Source organism: Podarcis liolepis (assembly GCF_965112155.1).
Source record: "Podarcis liolepis genome assembly, chromosome: 1".
Taxonomy (NCBI): Eukaryota; Metazoa; Chordata; class Lepidosauria; order Squamata; family Lacertidae; genus Podarcis; species Podarcis liolepis.
The window spans coordinates 14,500,755-14,514,217 of record NC_139554.1 but is presented as its reverse complement, the minus strand read 5'-3'; the positions used below and the strand labels follow the sequence as shown (position 1 = coordinate 14,514,217).

At 41.2% G+C, this 13,463-nt stretch overlaps 1 protein-coding gene across 23 annotated transcripts in view; it reads right to left on the bottom strand.

The window, feature by feature from the left end:
* The window catches only part of PPP1R13B (protein phosphatase 1 regulatory subunit 13B), a 65,032-nt gene that overhangs the window by 2,275 nt on the left and 49,294 nt on the right, over positions 1–13,463 (bottom strand). For 7 of the 23 annotated variants that reach the window (XM_083517184.1, XM_083517186.1, XM_083517185.1 and 4 more), the window contains 10 exons: positions 12,707–12,871; positions 11,851–12,031; positions 10,015–10,170; positions 6,642–6,808; positions 5,910–6,411; positions 3,583–4,340; positions 2,601–2,738; positions 2,372–2,505; positions 2,067–2,233; positions 343–542 (listed from right to left, as the gene is read on the bottom strand). In XM_083517184.1, coding sequence (XP_083373310.1) covers positions 343–542; positions 2,067–2,233; positions 2,372–2,505; positions 2,601–2,738; positions 3,583–4,340; positions 5,910–6,411; positions 6,642–6,808; positions 10,015–10,170; positions 11,851–12,031; positions 12,707–12,871 — 2,568 coding nt within the window. The remainder of the gene's footprint in view (positions 1–342; positions 543–2,066; positions 2,234–2,371; positions 2,506–2,600; positions 2,739–3,582; positions 4,341–5,909; positions 6,412–6,641; positions 6,809–10,014; positions 10,171–11,850; positions 12,032–12,706; positions 12,872–13,463) is intronic. The other 16 variants (XM_083517170.1, XM_083517171.1, XM_083517172.1 and 13 more) reach the window with 3 other exon arrangements.

Sequence of the window (13,463 nt, the reverse complement as noted above, 5' to 3'; positions counted from 1 at the left end):
AAAAGTATGGTAATTTCTGCTGAGCCCCAGTTTATTAGTTAAATTTCTCTATGAACCCTGTTTGACTATCCCATATTCTATACATTCCACATGATTCACCACCTTAAAAAGAGTTGTTCTGAGGTCTGCAACTCTGCCTGGGGAGATTAAAATGACTAACTCCCCCCCCCTTTTTTTTTACTGTTCTTGGTCTGTACTTGAACCTGCAGTGGTACAGTTCAGGAAGAACTTTCTTCCAAATAAACCAGTACCCCTGTCTTAATCATTCCTAATTGAGCAATCTGGAGGATTTCTGAAAAGCACTGTATTGTGCTGGAATTAGGAAGAGCGTGCAAGACTTACCCCCAAGAGATTTTTAGGCACATAGCCTTCCTTGTCATTGAGACGAGCCCACCACCAGTCTGTCTCATTGTCATCTTTGCGCCTCAAAATGGTAATTGCATCTCCTTCATGGAATGACAACTCATCGTTGTTCTGAGCTTCATAATCCCACAACGCATACACAATGCCTTTGTTCATTACTCCCAGTTTCTCCTGCACACCTATGACCAAGAAACAACTACATTAACCTAACATGAATAAGCAATCACCACTATTTGGAAAATGGATACTGCAATCATGGTGCCCCTGGGCTCTCATGCAGCGTGGAAATGTAATACAATGTGTAATACAATTGTAGTGAGGGAGGAGAATTCTGTTTGGTCTGCATTTTTGTGCAAACTGCCCTAATTTGCACCTTCCAGATTAATGTATGGATAGATTTCACATTTCTCCAGATTCTGTGATGCAATCCTCAACTCAATGAAAGTACCAACAGTCATTTTTAAGTGCATATTTTTGGATAAAACATTTAAAATGTGTACACCAGGATAAAATATGAAGAGTTATGAAAACAAGATGGACCAGACATAAATACACACATGTGAAATTGACATGGACCAGAGGCGGTGTAGGGTTCTTATCAAATCCCACCACAGTCATAAGGCCTGATTTCTAGAGACAGGTGGTTTTGTCATGGGGAAAGGCAAAAGAAGCACCCTGCAACTAGTTCTAGGAGATTACACCAGTAAGTGTTATACTCCATTATAAGGTAATAAAGGTTGGGAGGCCCAAGAGGTTCAGTGGTTTAGACCACAGCGCCACCTGTGTCCCTATTATACCCCATTATTTATCTGTCCTGAGTACCTCACTCTACTAGCACTAATATGAGGTTGGCCATTTTGTCCGAGGTTTGTAGAAACACATGTCCCATGGGAAATGGAAACTGGCAAAGCCAATAGGCACAAAGCTCTGAATGGTTGTGAACACGTTTTGGTGGCTGAAATTTTATGACTTGGCTTCAGCTACAGCAGCTCAAGCAGTAATTTACATTGCACTCGCTTAAGCACAGTCAACAGGAAATAATTATCCCTTCCTTTATTATTCAATATGGCAAGTGCATGTTTCTGGACATTCTGTAGCTGGGAAAGGCCTTCGTAGGTAGGCTGCTACATTCTGGATCCTACTATAACTGCTCTAACTGTCCTTTTGTGGCACAGCTGTTTCTGCTCCAAAGCAGGCTAAATATGAGTCACAGCTCATGGTGAGAAAGGCAGTCATTTCCTAAAGCCAGACATGGGAACATTTGAAGATGTGTTTGTGTCTAACGCCTTCTCCACTCTTCTACCCACTCACATACACAGTGTTCCCACTAACAGCACACAGAATTCCTCAAATCAATGAATACAACCTGTATTACCTTAGTTTCCACCCCTTTATCATCTGATTTAGTGAGCAAACTAGCCACACGGTGTATGTCACACATTCTTAATTTGATACCTCATTTGCCTCTCCACAACAACAGTCGGTATTCTAACATTATTGTTGTTTTGGTGTACTTGGAATCTGCTGTAAGCTGCCTTGAGGATCAGCTGGCTGAAAGGTGCTGCATAAATCTTCACACGAAATCGAATACACACTTTTCATTGTAAAATAAGCAATGCCATACTTCTAGGTCCTGGAACAAATGAGGAATGACAAATTCAAGCAAAGTTCTGAAATCTCAAGTTACAAAACCTGAAACTTACCATACAGAAACTGGGAACACTGAATATAACCTTCTTCCATTTCCTCACACTTGTCTGCCGCAGTTTCTATGTCACTTATGGTTGAAGCAAAAATTGCTGCTCCAGATTCAACAAGTAGCTTGCAGAGATGAACGCTGTTGCAAGAGGCAGCACAGTGCAAAGGAGTCCTGAAAACAAAGCGAAAGACTCAACATCAGTTGAGACAAAGCGTGCCCTCATTCCTGTGAAGATGGAGTTGCACTTGTAACGGGTTACTAGCTTTTGTTGGCACCCAACAGAAGTTTGTGCTCCACTTGGTCTCTTACCATCCATCACTGTCTGCTGCATTCACATTGACACCAAAATCCAACAGGAACTTAACTATGTGATGATGGCCAGCACACACTGCATTGTGCAGAGGAGTGATTCCTTCATCATTAGGTTTGCTGGGGTCATCCACCTAAGTTGGGGGAAAACAAGGACTGACTGCATGAACTTAAATATTTTCCACCATCAAAACGTAACGTAGGTGAGTAACAATATTTCCAAGTTTACCTCATATATGATCCTTTGCACCAGGTCAAACTCTCCCTCCAAAGAGGCATCCAGCAGCAAAGCCAAGGGATTGAACTTGACCCTCAAGCTGTGGCCAGTTCTCTCTGAATTGGGTTTCTTCAGGTTGGTCCTTTTGGTCTGAGTAAAAAGGCAACCCTGAGTTTCAAACTGCATCAGTATCAGAACACTTTGAACTGCATTCTATCATAGAGAAATTTATCCTGTTTTAAACTTTTGTTTTCTGGAACTAGTAGAAACATGAGAACTGCCCCAACTTTGTCTCTAGCTTTTCTTTTAATGCACATAAAATCTAGATAATCACCACTACTTGTTTTCCTAATGTAACTGAAAGGGAGCCCGCTTGGTGTATTCCCATAGGACAATAGTCTTTAATATTTTCAGACCCAAGATCTAGCTTTTAACTGTACATGTCCTGCTCTCTCCCTTTTACTTATAAATGTTTGGTGCTGGTGGCATGATCATAACCCACCGACTGAGGACCAAGGCCTTAAAAGACAGGCCTGCACAACTTTAAGCTAAATGGAGCCCACCAGCAGCTCGATGAACCTTTTGTTTTGTCTGCCTGTCTGGGAATTCAAAACCAAGGCTATCAAGAACTTGGCAGGTCACAATGTGACTGCTACACTGCTTTCAGCTTGGTGGGTCACAAATTGTTCAGACCTGGATCAAAGTGCACTTCACCAAAATACATATTGCAGCACAGTCAAATCTTGCTTCTGTACTTGCCTGACTTGCCCTATGTAACACTTTTGTCCTACATCCAAGACATAGGATAGACTTATTGGCCATTTGTTTGGGGAAAAATTAGAATATACTAAGAAAGTTGTAGGGGGGGGGGTTGGACTTGCTGTACACACTCAAACTAAAGTGGATTCAAAGTTTTGCAGATTCCACAATGTGGCATAGCACTGCTTACACCCCCCCTCCCCCAGATCACACTGGTTTTGGCGCAGTATCTTACCGCAGGAAGTGGAGGAGGAGGAAGAGCAGGGGGCGGCTGCATTTCCTCTTCTTCTGGGGATTCTGCCTCTGGGGTTGGACTAGGTGGCCGCTCAATAGAAGGGGCTATGGCAGGGTTGTTGTTGTTGTTATCATCCTCCGTTGTCTCGGGCATTTGATTTGTGTTTTCTTCGCTGATCAACTCCTCAGTTGCAGGAGAAGGTAGTTCGTTATCATTGGCATCTGATGAAGGCTCATCAGGAAGAGGAGCTGTGGAGGGCACAGCTACGGGCTCCTCAATATTGCCATTGGTGTTTGTGTTCCCATTGTCAACATCTGCCAAGGTGCCTATGAAGTCCTGTGAGTTGCTTGGCTGATAAAAAGGGGCACCTTCTATTCCTCCGGCCAGGGTATTAAAGCGCTGGTACAATAGCTTCTGAATGTTTGGCCCACTGGGGCCTTCTGGTTCAGTGATGGAACTCCGCTTCTTCAAGGGCCTGGGAGCATTGGCGAGTTTCCTGCGAAGGGCTTCCAAATCGGCATCACTTTGGTAGCGAAGGGGCGAATGCACGATGGGCGTGAGCTTGGTGGGGCTGAGGGGGCGAGGGATGTTTTCTACGTTGCTGTTATCACCAGAGGGTGGGGTGTTTTCCAGTTCTTGATCTTTTTCACTGTACTCGGGAGGTTGAGGCGGTGATGGATTGGCAGGCAAAGAGCTGTGAAGGAATGGCAACGGCGAAGGGGAAGTCGAACCGGACTGTACAACAGGCTTCCCATAAACTGAGAAGAAAAAGTAGCAGTTAGGGATGGGTCTAAATTAACATGGAGTAACTTCTCAGAAGTGTTGTTTGTTGTTTTAAAAATCATATAAAAATTAATGGCGACAGTTGTCAATTTTGTAGCTTCAAATGCATGAGGAAACTACTTAAAAGCAACTCATCTTTCTAACAATTCTGGACATTTTCATGCAGTTATAAAGCAGTCATAAAAGTGGGGAAGATTTGGAAGGGAGGTCATGGTTCTTGGGTATAGATATCTAAAAAAGGAAGGACATAGAGCACTAAAAAGCCTAAACATCTCTAATGTGTAGCATTCCTTGCAAGTCAGCCCCTTTATGAAATATAGATATGATGTGCTTTAAATAGCAAGCAAAAGAGAACAAGGAGTAGCACACCAAAGGTGCCCACTAAGCTAGAGATACAGTGGCAGCAAACTGCTGGGAAATGAAAAACAACATTCTGTTATGATATCTCAAATATACTTGAGGACATCCGTGGCTTCAAGAAAGAATACAAGATATTTCACCATTTTGTTGCATTTATCCATTTCCAACATGAAGTTATTAGTGGCGAGTTGACATTTCTTAGTTCTCTTATCAACAGTAATTTTCAACATAAATGCATAGAATGTAAATCCCTCACTAGCCCCCTCTAATGTTTGCAGAGGTCAATCATATTCCCTCTCACAGTGTGACTAGACAGGTCAAGTGGGTTTTAATCCTATGTCTTTTAGCATTATATTAATACATCCATGTCTCTTCTGGAAATGCTAATAAACCTAGTGTTAACTTCACTCCCCCCAATCACTCATGTAAATATTGGGTTGTAGTCGATGTTAGTCCTACTCAGAGTAGACCCACTGAAATTAATGAACAGGGCTATCTCAGGTTCACTAATTTCAGTGAGTTGAGATTAGTTGGAAACAACTCATTCAATAAAACAGGCCCCTAAAGTAATCCTTGAGATGGTTGCAGAAGTGGCTCATCAGGTGTGACAGAATCACATCACTATTTCCCCAGCAGGTATGTCGCTGCCAATTAGAGAGAAGGAAAGGGGAGAGGTCTGCGCAGTATGGGTGCACTGGCGGGAACAATGAATTAGCTCTCCAGTGTGTATGCACTGCGCTGACTTTGACGCCTCACCCCTCTCCTTCTTGGTAAGCAGCAGTGACAAACATGCTGAGAATCTAGCTTTGCAGCTCCACCCCAACCGGTTCAAATAAGTCCCCTTAACAACTGTCTTTAAAGTGAAGCAAATATTGTTCAGCACCTCAGATTAGTCACGATGTAGAGAGAGGGAGAGCACAAGCCCCAATTTTAGATTTGTAGCAAAGCATAACCCACTTCTGAAAGTTACTGCCTCCCAATTAGATGCAATGCTGCAAACCTGTAATGTGCAGTCATTTGTAAAGAAATCCTGGGTTAGCAGAATGCCCGAGCTCTTTTCTACCATTTGAAAGAAACAGCACTTTTTTAAAGCAAAGATCTAATTTACATCAAACCTAATTTAACTCCTGTAAGTATCAAGCAGCTCTTAAACAGAAGAGATATGCAACACCAAATTATTCTACCTGCTTTAACGGACTTGTTCAGGGTATTGTATACAGCCTGTTGATAGTTCTTTGGTGGCGTCGCTTGCTGAAGGTACATGGAATAGATGGAACTGGAGTTCACGGTTTGGGGCCCTTTCCTGGGAGACTGGGGCCTTGAGCCTTTGTCAGCTAAGAAAGGCCTGATGGCCACAGTTAAGGGGAGATCAGGCCTGCCATCGCCACCTGGAAATAATGGGGCGCCAGAAGGTTGATATGTGGGGCTTGGAGGCACAGATATTCTCTGCTGTATTTGTTGCGAGGAGCTTGGCTGATGAACGCTGCTTGCTGGTGGTAACGGAACAGGTCTTTGCCGGCTTGCTGCTGTAGAGCCTGGTCTTGGGAGGCTGCCATCTTTTCGCCTTTCAAGGGAATTGGTAGAACCTGTTCCCAATGGAATGGAGCTTGGGTAGGTCCCATAGTTCTGGGGCAACTGCTTACTTGCTCCAGGGATCGTAGGTGGTACTTTCCCTATATCAAGACCCTGTGGAGGGGAAAACAGAAGACGTGTCTGAAAAGCTGAGAAGGCTGTTCTTCTATCCTGTATAGAAAACAAATCCCTTTTTAACATGTATCTCATGGATGAAGTACACAAAATCTTGCCAGAGAGGCCCATAGCACATACAGAAATGTTGTACACAAACATGCAAAACACCATGAATTTTTGATACTGTATGCAGCAAGGGGATGGGGGTAGAAGTGGTAAAAACTCACCAGTTTATCAGTACTTCCTAATGAAGAAGACAAAGGCTGACTTGATATCGTTCCTTGTTTTAAACCAGCATCCATGCTTGATTCCTTCCAGTCTGCATTGGAGATTTGGGGCGGCTTCACCACAGGAACAGGACTCTGCTTAACTGCTGACCAGGTTCCCTCGTTAGCTGGCAACAAAGGAAAATGTTTATTAAATGGTTACTGATGCCCACACATTTGTATAAAGAGAATATGAAATTGTGAATGGAAGATAGTGCAGAATAATTCAGATTAAGAAAATCAGAGTAGGATTAGAGATGCCAACAATCAGTTAAATGTGTTTAATTTAAAATAATGTTTATTAATGTATTTTATTATTAAATTTCTACCCAGCCTATCTGTACTAGGTCCCGAAGGTGGCCAAGACCGATAAAGCATATATGCAATAAAGCATATTAAATCACAAGCTTATACATAAGGCCAAAGAAGCGACTGGTAACCTGTTTAGAGCTCTGAGTACTGCTTTGAGTTTAGTGAGATTTCATTATTTTAGGGATACATTCATAGATTTCTACTGGCTCTAGAAAAGGCCGCACAATAAACATTCTCACAGCTGGATATCACCCATGCATTTCTGTAAGTTGGTCTGAGCCCACAGGATGGGAAAATTATAATAAAATACATTAACACTAAACATTCCATTTCAATTCAAACTAAATTCTACAGATGTATTGTGCTGAAAGATAATTCATTATCTTAATCTAAAGATGCCTTTTGATTTCTGATTAGAATTAAGATCACTGAGAATACATTGTGGTTTGCAACATACAGTTCATAAACTGCTGTTTTTTGTTTTCTGAATGCCACGAAGAGCTGCCTTCAGGGCCAACATCAAGATCTGACACTGTCCATGACCTTCTATTATCATCATCTGGGGTAGTACAAAGAATCAGAAAGTCAAGTGAAGATATTATCTCCCCAACACACCCCGACATCATGCTCACCTGGAAAATAAGAAGAAACTTTCTAAATGTGAATTTTGATATAGATTATATGAAAAAACCCACCCCAGTTGAGCAAATGCATGCCATATTCTTAAGCACAGCAGTCAAGCAAATGCACTGGGAACCAGATGGATCTGCTGCTCATGTGTTATTTTCCCATTTTTGTATGGAGATAGCAGAAACTAGTAAGGTGGCTATGGAAGTACTGGTTTGTATCCATGCATTTCATGTATCCTCTTCAAGCGAGAAATTGACTTTGAATATCAGAATACTTTGACACAAACCCAGAAGCTAAAAAATGTTTTTTAAAAAAATTTTGAAGCAAAACAGCACCTGAAGAGGATGCCAACTTCCTGAATTAACTTGTAATGAAATTTGTCTAAAGTAATGGTTACTCTTAGAACAAAAAAAATGCTCTTTCTCATACATGCCGTAAAAAACTTCTTTTGTAACAACATTTCCAATTTGTGCATCTCAACTTTCATAATTTCAAGAACAGCAAGAACCCAGTATTATATAAAAGTTATAACCAGAGACTGGGGAAAATTTTCAGACTATCTGAAATGTGTATGTGATGAGCAAATAACGCTAGTGGGATTTCAAGAAGTTCTGTAAATGATAGAGGACTATTGTATTGATGAAAACTAAGTGTGTGAAGGTTTATAAAATGCAATATAAAATTAGGAAATGCGTATTTAAAAATTTGAATAATGGATGATTGTCAGAGAGGTTGAAGGAAGTCTAAAAGAGAAAATATGTGATAAATTTAGATTGGATACTATAAATGTATGTTGGAAAATTTAATAAAAAATTAAAAAAAAAAGTTATAACCAGAGATAAGAGGCCTGATTTGAAACACTTGGTACAGTTAGTAGCAAGCAGAAATAAAGCATTTAATCTGAAAATAAACATTTGGTACAAAACTTGCTCTATTTTTTTCTAAGAGGCTATTTAATGAAATAGTGTGCCTGAGAGGTCTGGTCCCCACCCCCCATAATCAATCTCTCTCTCTCTCTCTCTCTCTCTCTCTCTCCCCCCCCCCTCTCTCTCTCACACACACACACACTGCCCAATGCTAAATAACAGACTGCTTTTGAAATTGCCTTTGGTTTAAAACATGCCTTGCTGCATGGCATGGGGGGGGGGTCTGCTGTTCAAGAAAACAAGACCAAAGCCACCTTGAGCATGCAGAATTATTTGTATGATTCTTGGAACCCTGGGGTCCACAGCGGAACATGCACACTTCATTTTATTTCTGTTTCTATTTCAAAACTGCCCCGCCAACTCACTCGTTAAACTATTCAGAATTCAACAGCTGACTGAAAATCAAAGAGAGTCCCTTTGGTGGTCCGCTCCCAGTGACAATCAGCAGTTTTTGTAACTACCAGTGACAGTTCCTGTAACTACCCATCAGTTGAGTGGCTGTTAAAGTGACCTTCTCCCCCCCCCCCCCCCGCTTTAAGAAGATGAAAACTAAGTGGTAGTGAAGTTCAATTTCAGTGGAATCTGTGCACTCATAAGTAAGTTCCACTGTGTTCCATGGAATTTATTCATTAGTAGGTGTGTTTAGGATTGCAGACTGATGATGTCAGCCTGTATAAAAAGGACCCCTGACAGTTAAGTCCAGTCGCAAACGACTCTGGGGTTGCAGCCCTCATCTCGCTTTACTGGCCGAGGGAGCTGACGTTTGTCTGCAGGCAGTTTTTCCAGGTCATGTGGCCAGCTTGACTATGCCGCTTCTGGTGAAACCAGAGCGGCGCATGAAAACGCCACTTATCTTCTCGCCAGAGTGGTACCTATATATCTACTTGCACTTTGACATGCTTTAGAACTGCTAGGTAGGCAGAAGCTGGGACCAAGCAACAGGAGCTCACCCCATCATGGGGATTCGGCAAGCCCTAGACTCAGTGGTTTAGACCACAGCACCACCCGCGTCCTGTGAGCTTGTATATGTTTACTCAAAAAAGCCCCACTGAGTTCAATGGGACTTACTGCCAGGTACATGAGTACAGGTAACAAGTAACTTGTCCACAGCCACAAAGTAAACCACCTAAGAACAAGACTAGAGAACACAAAAAACAGTACCTGCTTATGTCAAAATATATACAATGTAACCCAATGTGAACTTTCTTGACTCAAGGTACCAGCATAGTTAATTATTTGCTATCTAAGTATTCTGCTTTTTCTAGATACATGAAGGAGAGCATTTTAGATTTGTTCACTTGCGAAATACCCAGAAAACAATGAAACACACACACACATGCTTCTATTGACAATATACAGACACAGTTCTAAAAATTCCTGTTTAATATGCATCTGTGTGCCAATGCTCAGATGACCATATTAAAAATGGGATTTCTTAGCTTGCCAAAGATCTTCTACAGACTCACAGTGCAGGATCTCAGAAAGAGTTGAAGCTGAATGGATGATATTGTGAACAGCAGACTGAAGAGAGGGAGGTGACAGAATAGGATCCACTATAATGTCTAAATCAGAAATCTTCCAGGGACCTGGAGATTTTTTCACACACCCATAGTCTGTATCTACTGGAGACGACCAGATCCAGTCACACAGTAAAAGAAAAAGGGGAAAAAATAGGATGTGGAAAAGAATTACAACATAAATGACAAGAGAAAGATTAAAACGTAAAAAAGAACAGGAAAATGTACAGATAAAAGTATGACACTCAACATATTAAGAAAGAGCCCTCAAATTGTGTCTCATACAAAATCTGGGTAGAAAACGATTTTCAACTTAAGCTGCAGGGGAGAAAAAATCAGTTTTTTAAAAAGAAGTGCATATGTAATTTATATGACTAAAGTGCATTCTGCATATATTGTACTTGGCTGCTAGAGACAAGGGCTCATAACCAAACAAAACAAAACCAATTAGCCAGATATGCAAAATATTGTACAAGGCTAAAGCCAATGACGTATCTGTGTTCAGAAACTGCAAGCAGGACTTGTTTTGACTAGTTAAGTATCAACTGTTTGTTTTCAAAGATAACCCACAGAAAAGGAATCTACAAGTTGCAGAAACCATCTACATAAATGTGTGTGAAGATGCATGTTATACTGTTTTTACATCTCCTGAAATGCTACTTATGTTAATAGTCTGGTCTCTTGCCTCTCCGTTTTCATGAGGCAGGGCAATTCTGGCCCTCCATTAAGCCTGAGCAAGAACTTGGTTGCCCTCCAGTTTCCACGTGAGAAAAATAATGCCTGCCAAACCTCTGAATCCACAAATTACAGGCTGTCTAGCAATGAGATGGGGGACCCTAGGGACCATTTATACCAGCAAAAAGTAGCTTCCTCTGACCCTTGTGAGGTTTCTAGAATACCCTCACTCTGAAAATTCCCTTTTAGGGCCAGAGCACTGTATTGCAAGTGAAGCCGCTTAGGATCAATCAGGTTTGAGCCACAGAGTTCCTTTTTTCCAGTATTTTGTTTTGTCCAACTGCCTTCTTCTTTCCTTCTTCTACTAGAAATAAAACTTCATATAATTTGACTGTTGCAGATCTGGAGTGGGTGCATTTGCCAAGCTCAAGGATTCTAATCATCCCCCACAACCCCGGATCATTTGGGCTCATGCTAAATAAGAACAGAATGGGGGTTGTTAAGGATCAGTAAGTTGCTCTGATCTCTGGGAGAGATGGAGAACTTTTCAGCTCACTTTATGCCTTGGGTAAACTGTGAGGGATCTGGGAAACACAAGAGGCTCTGTTCCTAGGATCTCAGGACTCTTAGAACTTCCTTGAGCACCCCAGATTTCTTCCCACCTGGGGGGGATAGCTGTGAGTTCAAAGGTGGCAGCTGTTACTGGTTGGTTACTGTCCTACTCCGCAAGGCAGTTGTGCAAGGAAGGACATGAGAGGCTCTCCTGAACACTCCCCTTCTGTCACAATACTCACATCAGAATTGTTCTTCTTGCAATTAAATATGAACTTATAATCGCAGCCATACTTAATGTAGGAGTTGCATATGGTACAACATCATATTGGCAAACCACAGAGGCATTTAATAGTAACTTTGGGACAAAGGAGAAAGCATCTTGACTCGTGTTTTTGTCAAATGACTGAACAAATGAGTTTGTTCAATATGAAAGTGAGCTCTGGGGGTGCTAATCCCTTCCACCTTATGGAAGGGACTGATGATCATCCCCAAAGGCAACTCCTTTGTCACCTCCTACTGTACAAAACAATGGACGTGTTTTTGTGAACTGCTTACCAGATTTCGATCTTCCGTGAGTTGCACTAGTAGTAATAGTGAGGGACTGTGGTTTCACTGGGTCAACTGGCACAGCATAGCTGCTGGAGCTAGGAACTTGAATGTAGGGCCCCACGGCTGCAACTCTGCCCGAAGCATTCAACGACGATTGAGGAGAGGACGTTCCATTTATCCGGTTTAACTAAAAAATGGCAAATCAAAATGTGTGTTAACATCAATATCAGCATGTGTCTACATATCTGCAGAATCTTTTTGAAAGGAAGAGTTATAGAAGAATTGCAGTGCACTTCTCTGGGGTTCAAACCCCTTAGCCCTTCGTCCTCTCTTCCCTCACCCCTGGGGCATTTTCTCTTTTATGTTCATAAACAACGTTAATAACGGTCCCGCTTCAGTTTTATTATCTCTCTTTCCCAGCTACTGGGAATGTGGAAAGCATTTCATCTCAGAAGGCACCAAAAAGCATCATATAATATATCCCCTTCTCCCTTTTGGTTCCATGCCATAGAGCTGCAAAGTCTGCATAATATGGAACTCATGAGATTATTAGGAAATTAAGTTTCTACTGCCAATGTAATTCAGCAAACTCAATTTTGAAAAAGTTAATAAAGAGTCTACCATTCCTATCCTGGCCACCAAAGTACTCCTGTGCAGGAACTAATATTTTATCACTAAATTTCAACTCACGTCTACATGACCCCACATTCAATTTATACTCTCATATTACCGCAGCAGATTTTGGCAAAACACAAGTAATGCATTATTCACTTCTATGGGGCTAGAGGAAATGGAAACTTGATGAAGCTTGATGAGCTTTGTAGAAGTATTGAAATGTGGCCCTTTTAATAGTTTATCTTACAGGGATGTTTTCTTTTTGACGTGCCTCAACTTTTTTCTTGTATAGGCGCTCACGTAGCTCATTGATACGCTTGTCCATCATGGCAACCTCCATGTTACGCTTATTCAGAAGTTCTTTCTGCTGCTGAAGCTTGGTGTTCTGTTCCTGATTAAGCCTGTTACGAATCTATAAATAAACAGAGTGATTATCACTACTTCAGTTTGGGTTGTTTTTTAAAGGTAAAAAAACTCAATAATTGTAGAAAAAAACAGCTATGTCCTGTGTGTGCCCTCTGGAATTATTTTTCATTTAAATAGCAGAATAGTTAGGCTAGACAACAAACTGCCTTTTGAAACTTAAGAGGTTTAGTGGGGAACTGCTGTATAAGAAAAAACAAGTCCAGAGCTCTATTGGGCATACAATATTAATTGTATAGTTCTTTGGAGTCAAGCCTAGGTAGTTTAACACATGCCTAAAGACTAAATACATCTACTTGCTTGTAAGTCCAATTTATTTCTTTCAGATAGATTTCTAAGGATTGTGCTCAGGGGCAGAAACTAAAATCTATATACTTCTTTGTAACCCCCTCTGACATACTTTCATTTCCCAGAAAGCACCTGTTCAGTCATGAATAAATATGGCGTGCAATCAATTAACAGCGCCTAAGTAAAACATCAAAACTATATAAAGAACACCGAAAAGAAAAGAAGTAATATAAAACCTTCCTTAATTTATAAGGAATTTGATTAGGATATGATTTCCAGTATAAAAGTCGTGC